This window comes from Prunus persica, chromosome G6, assembly GCF_000346465.2.
Source record: "Prunus persica cultivar Lovell chromosome G6, Prunus_persica_NCBIv2, whole genome shotgun sequence".
NCBI classification, from domain to species: Eukaryota; Viridiplantae; Streptophyta; class Magnoliopsida; order Rosales; family Rosaceae; genus Prunus; species Prunus persica.
The window spans coordinates 16,993,338-17,017,273 of record NC_034014.1 but is presented as its reverse complement, the minus strand read 5'-3'; the positions used below and the strand labels follow the sequence as shown (position 1 = coordinate 17,017,273).

At 40.9% G+C, this 23,936-nt stretch overlaps 1 protein-coding gene and 1 long non-coding RNA gene across 2 annotated transcripts; one reads left to right on the top strand and one right to left on the bottom strand.

Moving 5' to 3' along the window:
* LOC18771965 lies at positions 531–2,967 on the bottom strand. Its single transcript, XR_002272150.1, has 3 exons — positions 2,598–2,967; positions 1,540–2,518; positions 531–1,429 (listed from the first exon to the last, which is right to left on the bottom strand). It is a non-coding gene; the product is annotated as an uncharacterized LOC18771965 (long non-coding RNA).
* LOC18775601 (organellar oligopeptidase A, chloroplastic/mitochondrial) lies at positions 7,302–14,712 on the top strand. The gene is made up of 17 exons (XM_007204902.2): positions 7,302–7,649; positions 7,813–7,980; positions 8,235–8,358; positions 8,751–8,827; positions 9,347–9,490; positions 9,578–9,808; positions 9,871–9,961; positions 10,162–10,283; positions 10,592–10,699; positions 10,808–11,053; positions 11,758–11,903; positions 12,257–12,374; positions 13,103–13,262; positions 13,367–13,398; positions 13,647–13,712; positions 13,997–14,068; positions 14,367–14,712. The coding sequence occupies exons 1-17, from the start codon at positions 7,518–7,520 to the stop codon at positions 14,448–14,450; spliced, it is 2,121 nt and encodes a 706-aa protein (XP_007204964.1). The 5' UTR covers positions 7,302–7,517; the 3' UTR covers positions 14,451–14,712.

The following is a 23,936-nucleotide window of genomic DNA, read 5'->3' as shown; positions in this document are numbered from 1 at the left end:
GGATCTTCCTACCACGATATGAGGTTTGCTTTTGAGCTAGTGCCCAAGCAGCAACATGAGTTCCATCAATTGCACCAATACACTTCTATGATAAATTCATATATTTAGAAACTAAAATAAATATCATTTAAAATATATAATTATAGTAATAAAATAAATAAAACAATCAATTTCTTACCTCAAAATAAGGATAATACTTTGGGTTATTCAAAATTTGAGAAGGTGTTTCCCCTCGACTTTGTGGTCTTATAATGCATGGTGCTAACGCACATAAAGCTCCCAAAATACGCTTAAATTGTCTATGAATGGTGTCTTTAGATCGTTGGAAACGCTTAGCAGCCACTTGCATGCGGATACTATAAGACACTATAAATAAGAAAATTGCCACTGCCTCTTGAGTACTCACATGTCTATCATTCTGTAGCAAATTTAAACTCTCAAGTGCGTAACACAACCTTTGGAATACATGTTTTTACATGCAAAACGAGTCATAAATCCTATCTGGATGGCCATTCAACAACTCTTGAACATATTCATGCCCAGATAAAATAGAGTTATGACATGGAGTTCTGTCTACATATGATTGCCAATATTCATAAATATGCATACAAATTATCATATGTTGCTCCATTTCTTCAAGATCTGAATCACTATCAGAGTGATTGTCTTCATTCCTTGTAGACATGTCTAGTACCTTCAAATATGCATACAAATTAAATTCACAAAAATCTATGAATATGCATACAAATTAAAGTCACAAAAATCCATAAATATGCATACAAACTAAAGTCACAAACATCAAACATAATAACAAGAACAATTCCTAAATATCCTCTCAACAACAAACATAAGTAGTAATCCTAAAGACTAGCCAACCAACTCTCCTCCTTGTTGCTAGCATTGTAACAAAGATTTTCCTCCATTCAACAAGCACTATCTTTTCTAGCATCTTGTTGAATGTATCGTACGTTATCAATGTCTCCCATTGTCTCAACAATGTCTCCCATTGTCTCAACAATGTCTATGCATTCTTCAATCGAATACATCTCCTTAGAGGTGCTAGATGCCTCAAGACTCTTTTCCTTTTCTCGCTGTAATTTTTGACTCATAACTTCACTGCAAACATCCAAATAAGATTTCATTTTATCCCATTTCTTCGGACGACGCTCAGGTGGAGCAGTAGTTGCACACTTTCTTTTTCCTTTACCACTCCATGAGGGTTGTCACCATCATCATCCAAGTCAACATTGATGTGAACTCCGATGTTAAGGAAGTTATTTTCTAACTCACGTTCATCATCTGAGTTAGGAGGAAGTTGACTAGAGGCATAATGCAATTGCCCAGTTGCAGTAGTAGTGTTGAATATCTCCCCTAAAAGTTGATAGTGCTCTAAGCCTTGCGTGCGAAATTGCTTCGCTTTTGGCTTACTCTACAAACCATGAAAATTATATTATATCAAATGTCACAACCAATTCTTATGTATCAGAGTCAGTTAAAAAATAATATTACAAAGACTTCTATATGATATTATTATAATACCTTCAAGTAACTTGCCCAAACATCCTCTGAGGCAGTCACTGTGTTTGCAATAGGATCCCACCCAAATCCCGATGCTCAATCAAATCTGAGAAGTCATGATGCACTTGTCGCAGTCTATTAAACTTAGATTTAAGTTGTGGAATAGTACATTTTTGTCCACATTGTGCATACAACTCATCACTTACTTATGCCCAAACTTTCATTTTAAAAGTTGATGTCTGCAAGTCACCATTCTTCACATGTTCATGCAATATATGTATGAATATTGTCTCATGTCTTGGGGCCCATGACATTTTTTCTTGACCATCAACATTCTTGGACGCCATATCCTTTTAAAGAAAGTAAATTATGACAACCTTCAATCATGTAGTGCATAACTAGAAACTACCAAATAGCCTTCCTAAACTAGTCCAGATTTATTCTCAAATGCACTAAGTATTGTTTCGTCTAAAACCAGAAAACATATAAAGCCAACAATCAATCTGTCAATTCCATCTAACAACAGCTCCTATTTCAAGAGTTTCATCCTTCCTAAACTAGTCCAAAACCAAATGTTTGACAGAACTGATGTTTACAAGAGTTTCATCCTACTATTTCAATCGAATCACATAAAATTTTACCAAATTTAAGAATCAATCTTGCCCGTTTACTATAATCATAGTAAACAGAAAATCAGAGTTATAAAGCAAACTAAAACCAGAAAACAGATCCAGCTCCTTTGACTTAACCAAATGCAGAAAACAAGGAAAAAATTCAATCCTAGTCAAGATCAATTGCAGAAAACAAGAAAAAATTCAACCATCGACATAAACAAAAATGAAATTAAAGTTAGCATAAAGAAAACCCCAAATCTAAACACAAATAACACCATAGTCTTCATACCCAAATCTAAACATAAATAGCAGAAAAAGAGTAATTTCGTTCCAAATTTTCCAGAAGGCTTTGCAGCAAGATCTTCCAAGAGAGTGGGAAACAAAATCTGAGAAGAAAAGTTTCAGATACACCATACAAAAATACCCAAGTCTAAAACGAAATATTTTTATACAAATTTTTCTTACCAAGATCTTCCAAGAGAGTGTGTAGGAAGATTGCAAAAGAGAGAAGCAAGGAATTTCTCTGCTTCCCGTAGATGAAGGGCGTGTTTCTGTTTCAGACTTGGATGAAGGGACGAAGACGAAGACGAAGATGAGGGGATGAAGATGAAGACGAAGATGAGGGGATGAAGACGAAGAAGAAAGGGCGACATAGACGAAGGGACGAAGGGACGAAGCGGTGAAGGGACGAAGCGTGTTCTGTTTCCCTTGTTTTCTCTGTTTTCCCAAATAGAATCCTGCGTCCTCTAATTTAGAGTTGGGAATGGCGAGAACGTCATTTTGGCGTTTTCACTTTTTACGCTTTAAGCGTGAATTCATTCTCCCAATACCTTTTCTGTGTTTTTGTCAACAACCCACCGAAAGCATTTTTTATTTGTATTTGGGCTCAAAAAACAAAAACGGGCCTCTAAATATCCTACCAAACAGCCCCTACATTTTTTTGACTCTTTAGTTTCTGCCAAGCATAAATTTGGAAATAAATAATGTTTTTTTTTCATAATTAAAGTTTGTTAGCATTTCCATGAAATTATTCTATTTAAGCACCAAAAAAAAAAAAAGACACAAGCAAATTTTTTTTTTTCTTGTTTACTAAGGGCCGGCCTTGTTCATGGGGTTGAGTCGCATGTTGTGTCGCTTCAGTACCTCAAACATAGTAGATTGGTTGGGGATGTGCTCGTCAGTAGTGCGACTTTTGACTAGCATGTCATCGACATAAAATTCCATGGTATGATCGATTAATGGGGTGAAAAGGTTGTTCACAAGGCATTGATAGGTAGCTCCAGCATTCTTGAGGCTGAAGGGCATCATCTTGTAACAGTAGAGGCCCAGATCAGTAATGAAAGATGTGTGGGCCTGGTAGTCAGGGTGCATGAAGACCTGGTTATATCCAGAGTAGGCATCCATGAAGCTAAGAAAGGCGTGGTTTGATGTGGCGTCCACAAGCTGGTCGATTCGGGGTAGGGGGAAGCTGTCACCAGCCCTTCTTTGGTTTGCTTACCATCACCATGTTGGCTAGCCACGTAGGGTAGTCAACTTCCTTGATTAAACCAATACTTCGAAGTTTCTCCACCTCCATTTTCATGGCCTCATATCGTTCCAGGTCATAGACGCGACGCTTCTGCTAAACAAGTCGTATGGCAGGGTTGATGCTGAGCCGATGGGAGATGAGATAAGACGATATGCCTCATTGTAGGACCAGGCGAAGACCTAGGAATTAAGGCGGAGAAAGGTTATAAGGGAAGAGCGAAGGTTAAGGGGTGGCGGATTCTTCCCTAGGGTCCTCAGGGCTTTCAGTGCCAGCTCAGGGAAAAGGTGGGGCTGTAGTGACCGAAAGGGCTTCACATCGAGGGGGCGGGTGGTAGATTTGATAGCCGAAGCATAGCAGCTTCGATCGTCGAGTTGGTCGCCTCTCAACGTGCCTGTGCTGTGAATAGTAGGGAACTTCAGCAGTAGCATGCGTGTGGAGATGAAAACTCGCATTTGTGCCAAGGCAGGGCGTCTAAGAATGACGTTGTTAGCCGTAGGGCAGTCGACAATTAGGAATGGGGTGGTGACCATGGCGCGTTAGGGTGCTGAACTAATAGAGATGGGGAGATGGATGCTTCCGATGGGTTGGACCACATTGCCAGAGAAACTCACGAGAGGGGTGATGCTGTGGTCCAGCAGATGGTCAGGGACTTGAAGTTCATTAAATGCTTCGGTGAACATGATGCTGATCGAGCTATCGGTGTCGACCAAGATGCGCCTGACATCAAAGTTGGAGATTCTGCCCAAATGATCAACGAGTCGTCATGGGTGTAGATGACGCCATGCTCTTCTTCCTTGCTGAAAGTAATAGGGGCCCAGCCATTCCTAGAGGCCTTAGGCATGCTCTCATGCTCAGTGCTGAAGACTTGATGTGCTTAGGAAGATCGGACATAGTGCTTGATGGAGTTGTTAGATGTGCCTTCCAAAGTAAGGCCGCCACTGATGGTAGAGATCATGTTGATCTAGTGTTGGTGGGGGTTTGGGGGAGGTGGAGGATTGTGGACGTATTTATCTAATTCCCTTCACGGATGAGCCCTGCAATGATGTTGCGCAAGGCAACGCAGGATTCTGTATCATAGCATTTAAATTGGTGGAAACGACAGAAGACGCTGGTGTTTGGCATAGGCTTGTTGGTGGGTCTTCGGGGAGGAGGTTTGGGTATGATAGGTGCTTCATTGACCAACACACTCCCATAGGTGGTATAATGGTTCGATTTGGTAGGAGTGGGTGCTGAAGCCTGCAGAGGGTCGCTAAAGGTGATCTGTGACTGGTTGGCTGGGCCATGCTTGGAGTTGAAATATTCGGCTTTGGCGTGGATGGTTGCCTGCTTCATGAGTTCAGTGTACGTGTTCCATGGGTTACTGTGGACTAGGTAGCGGTAGTTGGATTCACGGAGACCACTCTTGAAGGCCCTGAAGGCAGCACAATCTTCCGTTTCTGGGCAATGGCAGTACTCTTGGCTGAAGCGGGCAGGGTACTCTCTCATAGGGGCTCGTCCTTACCCTACCAAAGCATGTACAAGTAGTTCACAGAGTACAGGCCATCAGTCTGGATCATAAAATGGTCTATGAATGTCTGTTTCAAGTTGTCGAAGGAGTTGATAGTTTGAGGGTTCAGCCGATAGAACCAATTTAGAGCAGCGCCACTGAGGGTAGAGGGGAAAATGAGGCACATGCCTTCGTCACTGAGGCCCTTGCATTAGAGGGCGGATTGAAAAGAGTGGATGTGGGTGAGAGGATCCTCCTTGCCCATGTAGAAGGCAATCCGGAGCTGCTGAATGTCCTTCTCAAGACGTCGGACCTTCTCAAAGAGGAGTCTCATGGCAGGGTCAGCATGAGGGAGAGCACTGGTTGCCGGAGGCTTATCTTGCGGGTGGGAAAAAGTTGGGTAGGCTTCCCACTCCTCGAACGCTTCGGTCTGGTAGGGCTCCCGTCCTCAGGGTGATAAGACTCCTAGTCGTCTGAGTTCCCCGCACCTTCCTTGGCGGATAAGTGGTGGGCTATGGTAGGGGGCCTAGTTGTGCCACCCGTGGGTCATCGAGGTTGACAAGAATAAGGATAAGCTCAGAGATAAGGTGCCTGCAATCTTTGTAGATCTTGGTCGGGATATAGGGCCGATCCTTTGGTGGGGAAATGTGGGGAAGCCGCAATTTGGTCATCTCTGGATGAAGGCGGCCTTTCCCCTTGTTGGGCCTAAACTGGACCAGAGAGCTATGACGGGAGACCACTGGTTGGTTAGGTTAGGTGTGTTCAACACCCTGGGTAAGGTTCTGCTAGATGCCGTGGTGGTGAGTGCGCTTCCTGTTACGCTTCAAGGCACGGCAATCATGCTCCAGCTCAACATTCTTGGTATGAAGGTGTTTGTAATTTTCCGTCATCTTGGCGATACTGGTGCGGAGGCGCTCCACTTCTGCTTGGAGATTTGCCTCTGCCGAAGGTTTCTTTCAGGAGGAATCCCCATGAGGGGTATGGTGCTGGGTATCGAGGCTGGCCTCGCTCGGCATAGCGGAGTGTAGGAGAGGGAGCCAGCGGGAATGGTAGAGAGGTGAGATTCGGAAGTCGTTTCCCACGGACGGCGCCAAATGTTGATGCTCTTTTTGGGAGGGTCAACTTAGGTAGAGGAATGTCAGATCTTCAGCAGAAGAGGTGTGGACCTTTGGTATTTGGAGATCCTGCAGAAGACAATGAGGAAGAAGCAGTCGTCAAGCTTCGGACACCGGTGTGGTGCTTGCCGAAGGCTCTCCGATGCTTAAGTCAGCTATATGTGGTAATTTTGACAGAATAACAGTAAATGTGATAAAATAGTTACCCTTTTTACTTGGGCACTATTCCCTAGTTATAGGGAAGTGAAAATGGGAGTTTTGCACAAAGTTTTGATGTGGGACTTTGTGCAAACCGTTGTGGAGGTGACATGTGTCATAGCTCTAAGTTATGTAGTCGAGAGCTTTGGCAGGTGTTTATCGCTTCGGAATGGGGCCTTCCTTCGGTAGGTTACGAAGGAGATCATGTCACTCGTCTTCTAAGGGCTTGCATGTGTGCTTGTTTAGCGTATTTTCTTTCTTAAGTGTCGACCGTCTGATGCCGAATACGCTTTGTTGATTACGGTATAAACAAAACTTGTTTGGATTTGAATTATAAGAAGAAAAAAACTCTTAAGAAAACCTTTACTCATCTTTTCTTGAGAAAACTAAAACAGAATTACAATTTCATTTGGAATTTAGAATTTGACCTGATGTGATGATGGAGAAGTCCAAAATTTCCTTTTTAAGTACTTGACAGGTATGCAACAAACAGAAAGCAATATTGTTGGCAGATATGGCACACATCTGTGGGTTGGTTGCAGCAGGTGTCATCCCAATCATAAGCTATTACCACTAAACTATGGACCATTGACACAATTCCCATTCTAATTAAAGTGTGCCCAATTAAAAACTTTTCAGTCAGAATCCGAATTTACAATGCAACTTCCATTAGTTTTTAATTATGGTGTGCCATTTTTCCACGTAAAAAAACAAAATGAAGCATATCTTAAACCTCAAATGCACAAAACGAAGGACATAGAAAAACCGAAATGAGGCATATCTTAAAGCTCCACGTACGAAAGAGAGCCCTGCTGGCTTCTCTTCTTATATTCAATATTTAACATGCATGGCTAGTGGCGTCATTCTCTCTCGTTCAGTCCACCCTCTCCTCCTAAAAGCGCACTCCTTTCCTCCATTTTGCCCCTAAACATCTACCCATATTCCAGTATTGTCCCCTCTGGTCTTCTTCCTTCTCCTTCTGCCTCAGTCTCCACAAATCCGCCACTACCAATCCTTAACTCTCTTCTCGCCCTTGTTCTTCCCTATCTGCAACTGCAATGGCCTCCTCTGCTTCTCTAGACGAAGCTCTCGGAGCCAATCCTCTTCTCCAAGACTTTGACTTCCCTCCCTTCGATGTCGTCGATGCCAAGCACGTGCGACCTGGGATTCGTGCTCTCTTGAAGAAACTGGTATCGTATTTGAGTTTCTGGGATTTTATGATTTTCTTAGTTTTTCTGCATTTTGGCTATTTGTTTTGTTTTGTATTGGTTTCTGGGTTCTTCGTGTTTTTTCTAATTGGGATCTGGTTTTTTCTGGGTTTGGATTTGATGGTTTCCATGGTGGGGTTTAAAGGAGGGTGATTTGGAGGAATTAGAGCGTACGGTGGAGCCCACCTGGCCGAAGCTGGTCGTGCCGCTGGAGAAGATCGTTGACCAATTAACTGTGGTTTGGGGGATAGTCAACCACCTTAAGTCTGTTAAGGACTCTTCGGAGCTTCGTTCTGCTATTGAAGAAGTCCAGGTATGGATTTTGTATGATGCATTAATGACATAGTTTTAAATGTAAGGAGAATGACACATGTTTCGCGCTCTCTAAAGGTTACTAGCATTCCCCTTATTTCAAAGAGGGCCATATGAGATGATATTGACTTGACTCTGAAAGCTGTCCTTTTAACTCTCTCTAACTAACTTCTCAGTATTATTACATTTTTGGTCCATGAATTGGCTTCTTTGTTTTGATTTTGCTTTGGGTTCTTGTTCGGTGGTGCTCTGCAGCCAGAGAAAGTTAAGTTTCAGCTTAGGTTGGGGCAAAGTAAACCAATTTACAATGCATTTAAAGCTATTCTAGAATCTCCTGATTGGCAGACGCTGACTGAGGCCCGCAAACGTATAGTTGAAAGTGAGTATTCTTATATATTGTACCATGTAAAAGTTGAATCTACAAGGCATATGGGGCTTCACGACCTTTTCATTGGTTTTTCTATTCTAAAGTAATTGTGATGTTTGATGAACTAAACCTGTACCACTGAGCCTTGCTATATTTTACACTAGAAAAAGGAAGGCTTGCAATTGGTGCTTGAACCGGACACAGGACTGGGAGCCATGTGCAAAATTTGTTATTTCCTCAATGCATGTTTTGTAGAAGGCTTAGTTACAATTTTACAAGCTAACAAAATTAACATCATGGCATCCTGCTTAAACATTATCCATGCAAAGTGTGGTTTTCCTTTTACCTTTACGTTTTTGTCTATGCTTGTCTTGTCTGACATTTCTCTTATTGTGCTTGTGCAGGCCAAATAAAGGAGGCAGTTTTGAGTGGTGTTTCTCTAGAGGATGATAAAAGAGACAATTTTAACAAAATTGAACAGGTGTGCTTTAATAAATTTATTAAGTACTGTAGGAGTCTTTTTGAATGTCATCCTTCGTTGTGTCTTTGATCTTCTTTTTTTTTAATCTTGGAAGAAGGTTGTTATCCATTTATGGTAACTCAGGTTTTGGCATCACTATATGAGTTGCTACCGGCGCTACAGCCGCGTGCTAACTTATGCCATGTTATTCCTTGGATACATAGTTTCAAATGGGCTTGTATGAGCTTTGCTTATTGATATTACCCCTTTCTTATATATTTGGAGGGGGAGGAGGGGCTTGGAGGCAATAGTTTGACTTAATCTATATTAGAAAACTTCTGTGCTGCCTTTTCTTCGTATTTTTTATTTGTAGTTTATTTATTTATTTAATTTTTTTGGGCCTTTCCCTTCAATATGGAAATATTGGATATGAGTTAATATCTATTTAATTCAAGTAAGACTAACAAATAGGTATCGATGATGATATTCTCATTTTAGTTTGGTGTTACCATTACTTGATTTTGGCATTTCTATTTGCAGGAACTAAAAAGACTGTCTCACAAATTTGAAGAGAATGTTTTGGATGCCACAAAGAAGTTTGAAAAGCTAGTTACTGAAAAGAATGAAATTGAAGGATTGCCAGCCACTGCTCTGGGAATGGCAGCACAAACAGCGCTGTCAAAGGTATTCCAATTGTACCCTGACAAGGTTTCTTTAGACTTGTTATTTATCTTACTTAGTTTCATCTGTTGCATCTGTGTATCTGATCAGGGGCATGAAAATGCAATTGCTGAGAATGGGCCTTGGATAATTACATTGGATGGCCCAAGTTTTCTCTCTGTTATGCAACATGCTCGAAACCGGTCTTTGCGTGAGGAAATATACCGTGCTTATGTAACTCGTGCATCCAGTGGAGATTTGGATAATACTGCTATCGTTGACTCAATTTTGAAGCTTAGGTTGGAAAAGGCCAAGCTTCTGAATTACAATAACTATGCTGAGGTGCGTCTATTCATTTTAAACATACTTTCTTATGATAGGCTTGCTGAGATATAATGTATTAGGTAAGCATGGCAACCAAAATGGCTACTGTTGAAAAAGCAGAAGAGCTCCTAGAAAAGCTTCGAAGTGCTTCCTGGAATGCTGCAGTTCAAGGTAGGTTATTGACAATTCCTACTTTGTGGAAAGTTATTTCTATGATTTTTAAATAGAGTTTATCATTCTTTGTTAGCTTTCCAAAAAAAATATATATATAAGGAGGAAAATGAAGATAATTTTTAATGAAACTATATTCAGCAAAAAGTCTTTTATGTTAGAAAATATACTGAAGTTTTTATTTATTTATATCCTTGTAGATATGGAAGACCTTAAGAATTTCTCCAAAAGTAAAGATGCTCCAGAAGCTGATGATTTGAATCACTGGGACACCAGCTTTTGGAGTGAGAGGCTTCGTGAGTCTAAATTTGACATCAATGAGGTTTTTTCTCTCTCTCTCTCTCTCTCTCTCACTCTCTGCTCATATGTGTGTTGTGTGCAACTTCTAATCTTCATCTGTTTGGAATTACATGTGTAACATCAAATGGTGTAATTAGTACCTGCTACTCTCATTCACTTCATTAAATCTTGTGTCACTTTTGTGTGACAACGTATATTAATGACACATAATTGGAGATTGTCAAACTCTTTCTTTCTTGTTTTAAATTTTTGTGTGCTATCATTTTCCCATTAATTTAAGGCCGCCGTTTTTGTTCGCAAGACTTATATTCCTGCCTTTGTATTCTACAGGAAGAATTGCGTCCATATTTCTCCTTGCCCAAGGTCATGGATGGCCTGTTTAACCTAGCAAATATGCTTTTTGGAATTAATATTGAACCGGCTGATGGTCTAGCTCCGGTATGTATGTTTTATTGGAATTGCTATATTTTGGTTCATTTAATGAAGATATAAATTTGCGTCCTGTACTCATATACATATATATATATATATACACACGTCTCTCAGGTTTGGAACAATGATGTTAGATTCTATCGCATCAAAGATTCTTCTGGGAGTCCCGTTGCATACTTTTATTTTGATCCATATACTCGTCCATCAGAGAAAAAGGGAGGTGCATGGATGCGTGAAGTTCTTGCTAGGAGTCATGTATTGTCACGTGATGGTGCCTCTGCGAGGTTGCCTGTGGCACACATGGTGTGCAATCAAACACCACCAGTGGGAAACAAGCCCAGCCTTATGACCTTCCGCGAGGTAAATTGAATTACATTCATTTTTAGCTAACTGGCCATGACCAAAAGCTAGAGTAATTAGAAGGGGAGCGAAAGTAAAGGGGTTCAGGGGATGGTTTAGTGGGAATGGAAAAGGAATGTGCCTACTTTTGAGCCCCATCATATTTTTTGATGAGGAGATCAAGCCCATCATTTCGCTTCCTCCTGTATCGGAGCTATATGAAAGTTTGATGATATAGATTACTGAAAGTGTGTTTCATAGATCCAAGGATGTATTATGGATCCCTCTTTCAGATTGAGATGCACTGATCAGAGTCCATCCATCTAGTGGTTGGAGTGACTTTATTAATTCTGGTTCAGCATGAGTAAGTGTTGATTGGTTTATGTGAAGGCCTTGGTATCCAATCAACACATGCCCAAATTTAAATAATATTTTCAGAAACACTTTTCCTATTGATGTTCTGACTGGCTTGGTCTGAGGAATGCATGCAAGTATTGCCAAGCTTAGGCTTGTGCTATTGCTGGTAACAAGTCCTATTCTTCTACTTGTAGAATGCCAATGAGTTTTTTTTTTTTTTTTTTTTTAAGTTGATATAATCAACTATTAAGAAGGCTCTGAATTTCTTTATAGAAAGAAAATCTGGGAAATTTTGGGTGGGGCACTGAATGCAACAATTTTGTATATTTTTGTCTTACGCAGTTATAAAATAGTGATTATTTTTGTAGTTAGAGACTGTCTTCCATGAATTTGGTCATGCACTTCAGCATATGCTGACTAAGCAAGATGAGGGTCTAGTTGCTGGTCTTCGAGGAATAGAATGGGATGCTGTTGAATTACCCTCTCAGTTCATGGAAAACTGGTGTTACCATAGGTAATCTTGTCTGCTAAAATACTTTGAACTATTATGCTTCTAATCTTCTAGATTTACCTCTCAAATGACAGACCTATATACTGATTGTGTCAAAGAAGGAGATGGGGAAAGGGATACATGTATGAAATATATAGTTGCTTTATCATCTCATCACGCACTTGCCCCTTGTTTCTCAAATTACTTACCTTTATACTGATTGTGTCAAATATGCGTGCTATGCTTTAAAACTTTATATATGTGGGAATTCTGTCCTAAAACCTAGAGCTGGTTTCCCTTCCATGCTGTATCAAGTGACAGTAGGATCCTATGTTCTTTGTCACAGTATTAATGTTTTATTTCTTGAATTGCTGTAGAGACACTTTAATGAGCATTGCAAAACATTATGAAACTGGGGAGACTCTTCCAGAAGAAACATATAAAAAGCTTCTCGCAGCTAGGACTTTCCGTGCAGGCTCCCTAAGCCTTCGGCAGGTCAGTTCAGTATCTGGGTGTTACTTTTTCCAGACATCGTGTTGGCTTTTTATATTGTTCTATTCTTGTACTATTGATTTAAATATTACATGGTTTTACTTTTGTTGAGGATGTAAATCTGGATTCTTTGCGGGGTTTTGTCTTGCTTATCATTGTGCTATACTGAAGTATTGTTTGTTCTCCGTGAAGAATGTCTTTCTTGTGGTGTTATACTGAGGTATGTCAACTTTGTGCATTCTGGCATCTTGAAGACTTTATGACAAACATCTTGTCAAAAGTTTGAATCCGACATTCTTGTGCAACTTTATTATAACTATAGAATGTTCCAACTTTTAGTAAAATGTACCTGTAAATTTCGGTAAAACCAAACTAAGATAGGCAAGAGACAATCAAAGAGATGAAGAATTGCATTTATTGATATACAATTTATGTGCAAAAGTAAGAAAAATAAAATAAAAGCTGAACACTTCAATACAGAGAAAAACCTAATAAAGGGAATACAAATTCTAAACTACTTGTAGTGAAATAAGAAAATGCCTAATAGAAGTTCTTTTTTGTAGATAAGATTCATAGCATTTATGCACTTCATTGTACATTAATTTTTGAATGATTTTCACTACATATATTTGTTTTTTTATTGTAGTAATTTGCTTGTATTATCCATCGTTTCAGGACGTCATCTGTATTCATATACATGACAGATTTTGTCTTTGATTTGCATATTTCAGATAAGATTTGCAAGTGTAGATCTGAAGTTGCACACTGATTACATACCTGGTGGATCAGAATCCATCTTCGATGTTGATCGCAGGGTTAGTGAACGAACACAAGTGATCCCTTCACTTCCAGAAGACAGGTTCCTTTGTGGTTTCAGACATATATTTGCAGGTTTGCTTCTACTTACTGACTTTCAACTTCTCAGCAGTGTTCTAATTTTTAAATCCATCTGACCTTAAATGTTTATTTGTATATTGCTTTTCTGTGAATATTAGGTGGATATGCAGCTGGGTACTACAGTTACAAGGTATTTCTTGTTTTTTCTCTTAAGATAACCTGTGTTCAACTTTCTGAACCAAAAAATAAAAGAAAAGAGAAAAAACTCTAGTACCTTATAATGATGTCTTCAAGTCAGTCCCTGGCTCGAGTTTGTTGACTGATCAAAGTATTTGTAATATTTTATCATATCCCTGTGATTTGTGGCCTTGCTTTGTATTTTTAGTTGTCCATTTCCTAAGGAATTTTATTTTGAGTGGAAATTGCTCTATTTTTCAGTGGGCTGAGGTGTTGTCTGCTGATGCTTTCTCTGCATTTGAGGATGCTGGATTGGATGACAGCGAGGTAAGCTGGAAACAGCTGCGCATAAGAACTGGACAAGTTTTGCAACTTACATTGTGTAACAGGGAGTAATAATTCATGAATAGATTATGCATCACCTCCCCATAGCTCCTTGTTGATTTTTTATATTTATCATATACCGTAGACGTCGTGCGGCTTTGCTCACCTCATGGGTTTTTTACATGCTTGAACACACTATGACATTGGACTTGGTTCATCAAACATGTCAAGCCATCTGCCTTCTTTTCAAGTTTGATCTATTCGCATGATGTTTAATCTTGCAACAGGCTGTTAAAGAAACCGGACACAAGTTCAGAGAAACCATCCTTGCTCTTGGAGGCGGGAAAGCACCACTAGAGGTTAGACAAACTATATTCGTTACGGCATGCATACCTTTTCATGATTTCCTTATATTTTTTTCCCCACAATTTGTTTGTGGGAAAAGCTTTATTTGGTTTCAACCATCTCTGCTTTGTAATGAAATAATATATGGCTTTGTCCATAATTGTTCTAGTGCTTAACCAAGCTTTGGATCCATTCATTGTCGTTCTTTTTGTAAGTGCTCTTAAAGAGCATACTGATTTTGATTTCTTTAATCTTATATCCAATACCCTCCTCCTAAGTTTCTTTCTGAATGTTTTGATTGTTTGTTTCCAGGTTTTCGTGGAATTCCGGGGTCGTGAACCTTCACCAGAGCCACTGCTCAGGCACAATGGACTATTAGCCACGGCTTCTGCATGAACTAAGATGAATTACGATGAATTATAATGTTTACTTGACCTTTGATTTATTTTTGGCTCTGCCTGGAGTTGAGAGGCATCATGTGGCCAGAAAAAGAAATGAGTTCAAATGTATCAATTGTCCCAAACCCATTGTAAGGGGTCTTTTGCGTCAATGACTAAATGATGTTGTAAGCGTCATTCATCTCAATAAGATTGCTTGTCCAAGAACTTGAAAATAACACAAAATAAAAAATAAAAAATAAAAAATTGCAACAGTGGAATGAGGGTCGTCATCTTGCAATTTCATTTTATATTTTGGCAGAAGTCATTTTATGGTCCTTTTCGTTTGTTTCCTCATTACATGCATACCTTCCAAAGAATTTATCATGGTGAGAATTAAAAAATCACTACAATTAACGAAAAAAATTAGTTGCAATCAATGTATTCAGTTAATACTTTTGATATAAGCGATATTGAGTAAGATGGAAATCGAACTTAGGATATCGGTTGTGGAAAAGAAAAATAATTGCTTTTTGCACCTAGCCCACTACAATGTGTTTTAAACTAGTACTTTGTCAAGGCAATTATTATTCAAACTCCCAAATTGTCGCTTCAAACTTAATGTAAGCAGTGTCATCTTACACTTCCAACTTGATAACATATTGAGAAGGAAAATAACAAATGCTGAACATAGTGAAAAATTACATATTGAGAAGGAAAATAACACTATCCTTAGTATATTTATTGTTAAAACAGAAAAGATAGATATTAGGCTGTTTATTAACTAAACATTGTGCTATTCACCTTTTTGTCTATAAAACGAAAATGCTAGGCAAAGGTCCTATAAAAAATTGAGCACATTATGAAAGAATAAAAAAAAACACTAAATAAAAAGAGAACAAAATAATGGAGGGTTTGCCTTGGAAGGTAAGACTCACAAATCATAAGACAAAAAGGTCATAAGCAATCCAGTACCAATCTATCTATGATGTGAAAGTTGATATAGCAAGAAGCAACCCACCTCACCTCAAACTTCAAACCCTTCCACTAATTTTTTACAAACTACCAAATAAATAAATAAGACAACAAACATAGGAAGAAATAAAGGAAGGAAACCTGCCATCTTCACACCACCATCATACAAAAGCATTAAAAATCAATTTGCTCCATTCTGTAGAAAAAGAAAAAGAAAAATCAACTTACTCCAATCACAGGCCAACAACAAAAAATCATGAAAGATCATGTATGTACCCACCTCAGTTAGATAGATGAAAAATACATATTATATAATATTAGTTTGTTTAGATCTTTGAATTTGCTGGGTGAGCACCAAGTAGACAGATCAAGATGGCTCGGCAGGTGGAATAAGGCCACCTCCAGCGCAGGGGCCTGGCCCAGGCAAACGGCTGCCCTAGGCCCCAAACCCATCGCCAGTGTGCACATCCCAAAGGAATAACTTAAATTTAATAAGTTTTTTTATTTTTTATGTTTTATCTAGTTTTTGCTTTTATCCAAAACTGGACTGTGCAGGTGGAATAAGGCCACCTCCAACGCAGGGGCCTGGCCCAGACAAAAGGCTGCCCTAGACCCCAAACCCATCTCTAGCGCGCACATCCCAGCTCGGGTAGGGCATGGGACTTACTAGCCCAGGCAAGCTTAGGGGCAAAATTGGATTGGACTGTTGCTCGAAGACTGCTAACGTCAGTCGTGACGTCACGAATTTCACGCGCCAACGGTAAAAGAAAATATTTGATTTCAACCGTTGACGTTAGCGTGACGTCACGACTGAGGCCAGTGCTGACAGAAACCAACGGGAAGAAGCCACGTGGTGCTTCCTAGACGCTTCGATCAAATTTTTTTCAAAAATCTGACGGCTTTGATTTTTTTGGCTTAAAAAATTGCAAAAAAAATCGAAATTTTTTTTAAAAAATACCAAAAAATTTTGTATTTTTTCCCTATAAATACCTGACAATTTTATTCACTTTCCACATCAAATCTTCATACAAACTCTTCTCCTTCCTATATTTTTTACTTTTCACTCACATTTTCCTACTACTTTCCATTTGTATCAAAAAACAAATGGCCTCTTCCATCAAAGCCGGAAGCGCGTGGACAACTCAGGAAGATATTGTGTTGTGTGAGTGTTGGGTGAAAGTCGGTCATTGCTCGATCACAGGCAATGAGATGAAGTTCTCTCATATGTGAAAAAAAATTCATGGAGAATTTTGTGAAAGATCGAGTTCGTCTCGGACTGAAATGGCCTTCGCTAGTAGGTGAAATTTTTTGAATAAAGAGTCAGGGAAATGGAGAGATGCGTTGGGAAAAGCGAGTGACAACATTCGAAGCGATCAAAATCTTGCAGACGAGGTAAAATATTTATAAATGCCGTTTTATTCAATTTAATGTCACCTTTTTTTTTTCCTTGCATATTTTTTTTTTTGTTTTTTTTTTGCATTTTCAATTTATTTATATTTTCTTGCATTTTCAATTATTTTTTTAATAGATTATTGTTTGGGCCCAAATTCGGCACGCCCAAGACCAGAAGGCAGGCCCATGATAAAATTGCCTGCCCAGCCCAGAGACTTGAGAAAAACAAAAATTAAGATCCAAACAGTTTGGGCTTCACACCAAGAACGTTGGAAATAAAGCCTCAGCCCAAAGAAAGCCCAGATGTGGAAACTTTCGAAATGGACTTCAAAAGATCAGCCCGTAATTTTCGATAGATTCAAAACCAAGGGATCAAAGACACACCCACGTGATTGCCTCAGCTTTGGAAAAGTCAGCATTTTCAACTAAAATTTAAAAATGTGAGAGGGACGTCTCTGAAACACTGCCAATTGAAGATCAAAAACCCATCTGTGTTCAAGATTTTGCTCCAAATCAATACACCATCTCCCAAGAAATTCACGGATCACGCTTTCTAAATTAGAACGGGAAACAGGGAACCACTCAGAAAATACAAAAGAAAAAGAGCCAAAACCGCCATAAAAAGCCCACACAGACGGTGGCGTTGGTTGAATTAGAAAGCTGCCACCCAGAAAACCAGGGAAGGGACTGGTTTTAGGAGGTGACTGCTCAGAACCTATCTAAAAAACCCTTCTTACTTTACATTATAAGAGATCTTTTTGCCGCCCATTATTTAAAAGATTAAAAATGACCTCCTTAGGAGGATCTCTTATAAAAGCGAAAGAAGGCAAAGAAACAAAGGACATTCAATTCATCAATCAATCAAAAAAAAAACAAATAAGAAAAAGTTCACTTGGATCCCAAGAGAAAAAAACAGCTTTAGATCAGAATCCCAAAGTTCAGACTTAGAAAATAAGTCTTCTGAAAACGAGATCCTTCTCGTTACAAATTTGGTTCAGCAAAAGCCAAGACAAACATAGTCTGAGTTTTCACCAATATGAAAACCTCAACAAATTTTACAGCATAGTTCCAGCTTGCTAAATCCTCGAGAATAGCCACTTCTGTCCCTTCAAACTGAAGAATTCCTGCAGTTCTGCCCGCTCAAAAGTCTCCCAAGGCTTGAAGTAGATTGAAGCTCTGCTAAAATTGAACTTTGGTATCGATTTACAGCTGAAGCTAAGCAGCCAAAGTTGTTGACAGCACAGTCCAGCACAGACATACCCAATCCAGCCCGGATCAGAAGTCTCTATCCAGGCAGAAATGGGATTCCAGCCATCTTCTTATCTTTCTAGAGTTGATTTCTCCCTTCTTAATTTTGTAAAAGGCAGTTCTGCCTGAAGCAGTATTTTATTGTTATCTATTCTGGCCAGAACAACCATTTGATACTGAGATAGATTATGAAAGTCCTCACCAGTCTGAGGCAAGAAAAGAACTTACTTGGGAGATATTCCTCACCCAAATTCACAATCATTTGTTTTAGAAGTCAGTAACTTGAGGCGCAAGTTATCCAATCTAAAAATAAGTCTGCTAGAATTTACATTGCTAGCAGTGGCACGCTCGCACACCAAAGAAAGCTGACTTGTCGACCAACAAGTGGTCTCCAAGCCAGTGGGGAACTTCGCCCTTCCACCTCAGGAGTAAAACACGAAAACGGGTGAACAATTTGGCACGCCCGGTGGGATTTCTCAGTATACATGCTCTGACAGAATCATTCACAGATTTACAAACACCGGAAGATCTGGTCAAAACCCACACCAGATATGGAGAAAAACAAGATGGTTCTCAGGGAAGGCCTCGAGTCAGAAGAAAGCGATGCTAGGCAATCTGCCCACGGCAGTACAGGAAGTAGACGTTCCAGGACTGGCTCCAAAAGGATGAATCAAATACAGGAGTCAGTACTCCGACAAGAAATCACAGTGCAAAGGAGTCAGGACACTCTCAATAACATGACAGCCATGATGCAATGGCAGGTTAACAGACAGTTCCGGAAGGACCGAGAATCCGCCATGGCCAGAATTCCAAACCAGGATCCTATACTCCAGCAGTTAGATCTCCCGTATGGCCCTCCGCCGGGATTAACGTGGCCATACCAGGAAAATCCCCTAGTTGCACAGATGGCTGGAGTGCCAGACCACAGAGAAATCCAAGCTGGCTCGAGGGAAGGAGCCCTTCCTAATCAAGGACATGAAGCCCCAGCTCAACCAGATAACCTGGAACTGGCTTAGAACCAGCCAGAACCTCAGCCCGTTCCACCTCATGTGGCCCCACATGATCATCCTTTGGCGCTTCTGCCTGAACCACCGGCAGTATTGCCATATAGACCTAGAAGGATGGACCCTAATCCATTCCCTCCACTTGTAAGAGGGAGGAGAGGCCGAGGAGGGAACAACCTTTTTGCTAATCATGACAGAAATAGACCAGGGGCAAACTGGAGGAATCATCCAGAAGTCGAAGAGCAGGAAGAACACAGGGAGGAAGTTCCACCCAGACCGCACAGAGCAGAACCCAGGTTTGATTACGTTCAGCCAGAGCAGGGACAAAATCTTCCCCCCGTCAATGCTCTGAATGACATAGGAGCATTGCAAAGAATGATCAGAGAAATCATGGAGCCCGAGATTAGAAGGGGGGAAAGGCCTATTTACAGAAAGCCATACCCAGCTTATATCGATCAAATGCCGTTGTCTCCAGGTTTCAAAGTACCAAACTTCACTCTGTTCAATGGGGAGGACCCCCATGCTTCTTCAGTTGAACATATAGGCAGGTTCTCCGTCCAATGCATAGCTATCGAGAACAACCCTCTGCTGAAACTAAGGCTTTTCGGCAACTCTCTCTCTGGACAAGCTTTTACCTGGTACACCAGCCTGCCAGCTAACTCTGTTCAAACCTGGGAACAGATGGAAAATGTCTTCCATGACTACTATTACAGGATTCAGCCAGAAGTCACCATCAGTGATCTTGCTGCCCTCAAGCAAAGTGAAGATGAACCGGCCCAAGATTTCATAACCAGGTTCAGAAAGCTCAAAATGAAGTGCCGAATCCCCATGGAAGAAAGACACTTCATCCAGATGGCCCAAGCCGCCCTTAAAATCTCTCTCAGGAAGAGGTTCGACGGGATATTATTTGGAGATCTGGCAGAACTGGCTGATAGGGCATCCAAATATGAGGAGTTACTCAGGGAAGAACAGCAAAGGAGGAACTCCTCCAAGGTACATACTATAAAACCCCTTCTTCTTCAGTCCACCTGATCGAGGTGGAATCACAAGAAGATGCAGAAGAATCAGAAGAGAAAGAGGTTTCAGTGGCGGAAATGGCAAAACTAAAACATCTCATTAGTTGCAAAGCCCTCACAAAGCCACCTAAAGACCAAAAGCCACCACCATTCACAGGAGGATTCGTTCCAAACAAGCCAACACAAAACAAGGTTTACTCTTTTGACTTAACCAAGGTTGATGCCTTGTTCGACGAAATGCTACTGCAGAAGGCAATAGAAACGCCTCACAGAATTCCGAAGCCGGAAGAACTCAAGGGCAGACAGTACTGCAGGTGGCACAACTCTTGGAACCATTCTACCAATAGTTGTGTGGTTTTCAGGGACGTGATACAAGAAGGGATAGCGGCAGGAAGGTTGAAACTGGCAGAAAAACCACCATCGGTCACAACGGATCCTTTTCCTCAACCTCAAGTCAATATGGTCAACTTAAATTGGCCAGAACAAAGGAAAACCGAGCCAATCACAGATGCTGGTTGCAGCAGAGGCAGAAGAGTCATAAGGGAGACCAGTCAAATACCAAGAGCGACCATCTCGGCTGGGGTAGTGCTCTGCAGTAGGTGCAAATGTGAAACAGAGCTAGAGGTGGTTCTAGACACACAAAATCAACCCACACCTAGTGTCTTTGACAGGATTGGAACCTCATCCCGAGACAAAACAAGGCAGAAGAGCTGTCTTAGGCCTACACAATACAGCGAGAGGAGGACGGAGCAACCCAGAAAGGAAATACCAGTCAAGACACCCGGAAACGAAAAACCCTTGGCAACGATCATAGAAGGGAGATAGTATTCCGTAGGAAGAAGCGGTAGACCGACTCTGGAGCTGACCAGAACTCAGAAAAGGAGAATCCAGAGGCAATACTGCACATATCTTAGGAGCCAAGATAGTACGCAGGTACGTTCACAACCCAGTTCTGCCAGGAAAGGAAAGAATCCTGAAACACTTCCTCAGACAGAACAGAAAGCCTGCCAGTCAAGGGAATTGCTGAAAACAGAACCACCAGCCAGGTCTCCTATCCATGTAGCCTCGTCCTCCAGCAGTCGTCCTGACACCACGCAGACACCAGAGAAATCCGGGTCAACCCCATTACAAGGAGAAGACGACTACACTGAGGAATATGAAGAAGAGCAATTGGACTATGAACCTTCTGCAGATGATCAGAAAGAGCCCCTCGAAGTAGCAGAACAGGATGACTGGACGGAAAAATACGGGGAAGAATTAATGGAATTTGGTGAAGAATTGGACCCAGAAACAGAAGCTTTTGGCACAGAATTAGAAGACCTCCTACAGGGTGATCTGGGAATTAACATGGTATTCATCCTACCAGGTAAATTCAGGGCTGCCGAAGGACAAGAAAGCACTCTGGAAGGGGATGTTTTCTCTCAGGAAAGCTTTGAATGTAGATTGGCAGAAGCAGAGGAGCCACCAGAACCACAACCAGAAAACCCAAGACAGGCAGAACAGCCAATAAACTAGCTACAGAGCAACCTTGTTTCGCCAAGCCAACCAGAGAAATGGCAAATCACCTCAGACCTTTGTTTATAACGGCAAATCTTGGGGGTATTCCTATTTCCAAGATCATGGTAGATGGAGGTGCAGCCATTAATCTATTACCCCACAGAATGCTGACCAAGTTGGGCAGGACAGAGAAAGATCTGATTCCAACACGATTGACCGTCACCAACTTCGCTGGGGGCATCACCAAAATACATGGCATCTTAGATGTGGATGTCATAGTCCGAAGCAAAGAGTTGAAAATAGCATTCTTTGTTATAGACACTACTTCCACCACCTACAATGCACTACTTGGCAGGGATTGGATTCACCAGAGCCTTTGTATTCCTTCCACCCTCCACCAGCAGTTAGCACTATGGAATGAAGAAGTCTGCATGGAGATTATAGAGGCCGATCCACGGCCATTCCTGCCCTCTGCCATGTGCTTTGAAGCAAGGTATTATCATGATGACCTCGGTCCCTTCACTTTCCTCGGAGTCAATCAGAACGGCCGCCCACATGGTGTCACGGCCCAAAGACTCATTGAAGAAGGTTTAGCCAGTTCTCCAGAGGACTGGAATAGACCTTTTTGTGCTAAACTTCCAGAACTCTGATGTTTAGTCCTAATCAACTAGACAAGGATCGAGCTGCAACAATCCGATCCATCACAAAAATATTGTTGATATACTGGGGAGAAAGGAGGCTTTTCATACAAAATCCAGCCATCAATATGGCAGAATTCACCCATGAAAGCACAAAAGAACAAGAGGAGGAAATTTTACAGGAGGAAGTATTAGATTTTGCACCAGCAGCACTAGATGACTCCCTGCCAGAAGTAGAGGATCCTCTACAGGAGATAAACTTAGGGACAGAAGAGGATCCAAGGCCTACTTTCATCAACACACTTTTGAAGGAGCCACTCAAGACTGAACTCATGGCACTTTTGTAGGAATTCAGAGATTATTTTGCCTGGCATTACCACGAAATGCCAGGATTGGACAGGCAGTTAGTAGAGCACAAGCTGCCAATTAAAGATGGCTACCTTCCAGTCAAACAGGCCAGAAGAAGAATGTCTATGGACACAGAACTAAAGGTCAAAGAAGAGATAGAAAGGTTGCTCAAGGCAGGATTCATCAGGCCAGCCGTCTATGCCGATTGGTTAGCAAATATTGTACCTGTTCTCAAAAGAAAAACAGGGGCAGTTAGAATCTGCGTGGATTACAGAAATCTGAATGAGGCATCTCCTAAAGACGAATATCCTATGCCAATGGCAGACATGCTAGTAGATGGAGCTGTTCATAACCAGATGCTATCTTTCATGGACGGCAATGCAGGTTATAACCAGATTATGATGGCAGAACAGGACATCCACAAGATAGCCTTTATGTGTCCAGGACATATAAGTGGTTTCGAATATACTGTAATGCCCTTCGATTTGAGGAATGCAGGGGCCACCTACCAAAGGGCAATGAATTCTATTTTTCATGATATGATAGGACAATCCTTGGAAGTATACATAGATGACGTGGTGATTAAATCCCCTGAGGAAGGAAACCACGTAGCAAGCCTAAAAAAGGCATTCCTAAGAATGAGGCAACACAAACTAAAAATGAACCCCAAAAAATGTGTTTTTAGAGTCCAAGCAGGAAATTTCTTAGGATTCTTGGTCCACCAGAGAGGTATAGAGGTTGACAGAAATAAAGCAAAATCCATCATAGAAGCTCTACCACCTCGGAACAAGAAGGAACTTCAAAGTCTCTTAGGGAAAATCAATTTTCTAAGGAGATTCATATCCAATTCTGCAGGAAAAATCCAACCTTTTTCTCCCCTGTTAAGGCTGAAGCAGGAACAGACATTCAAATGGGAAGAACAGCACCAACAGGCTTTCCAGGAAATAAAGCATTACCTCTCAAACCCACCAGTTCTGTCCCCGCCAAAAAGAGGCAGACCACTCAAGCTTTATGTATCTGCATCAGAAGTATCCATTGGAAGTCTTTTAGTTCAAGACAACAAAGAAGGAAAGGAACAAGCAGTCTATTATCTAAGCAGAACATTAACAGAAGTAGAGAGAAGGTATTCTGCAATAGAAAGGCTCTGCCTGGCCTTGTATTTTACTGCTGTAAAGCTCAGGCACTACATGCTGCCACATACTATCTACATCATTGCCAAAACAGACTTAATCAAATACATGCTAACGAGACCAATGCTGAGGGGCAGAATTGGGAAATGGACTTTGGCTTTGACAGAATTCACCTTCAGGTATGTCCCCCAGAAAGCTGTCAAAGGACAAGCTGTGGCAGACTTCTTGGCAGATCACCCGGGAGAGGAAATTGAAAA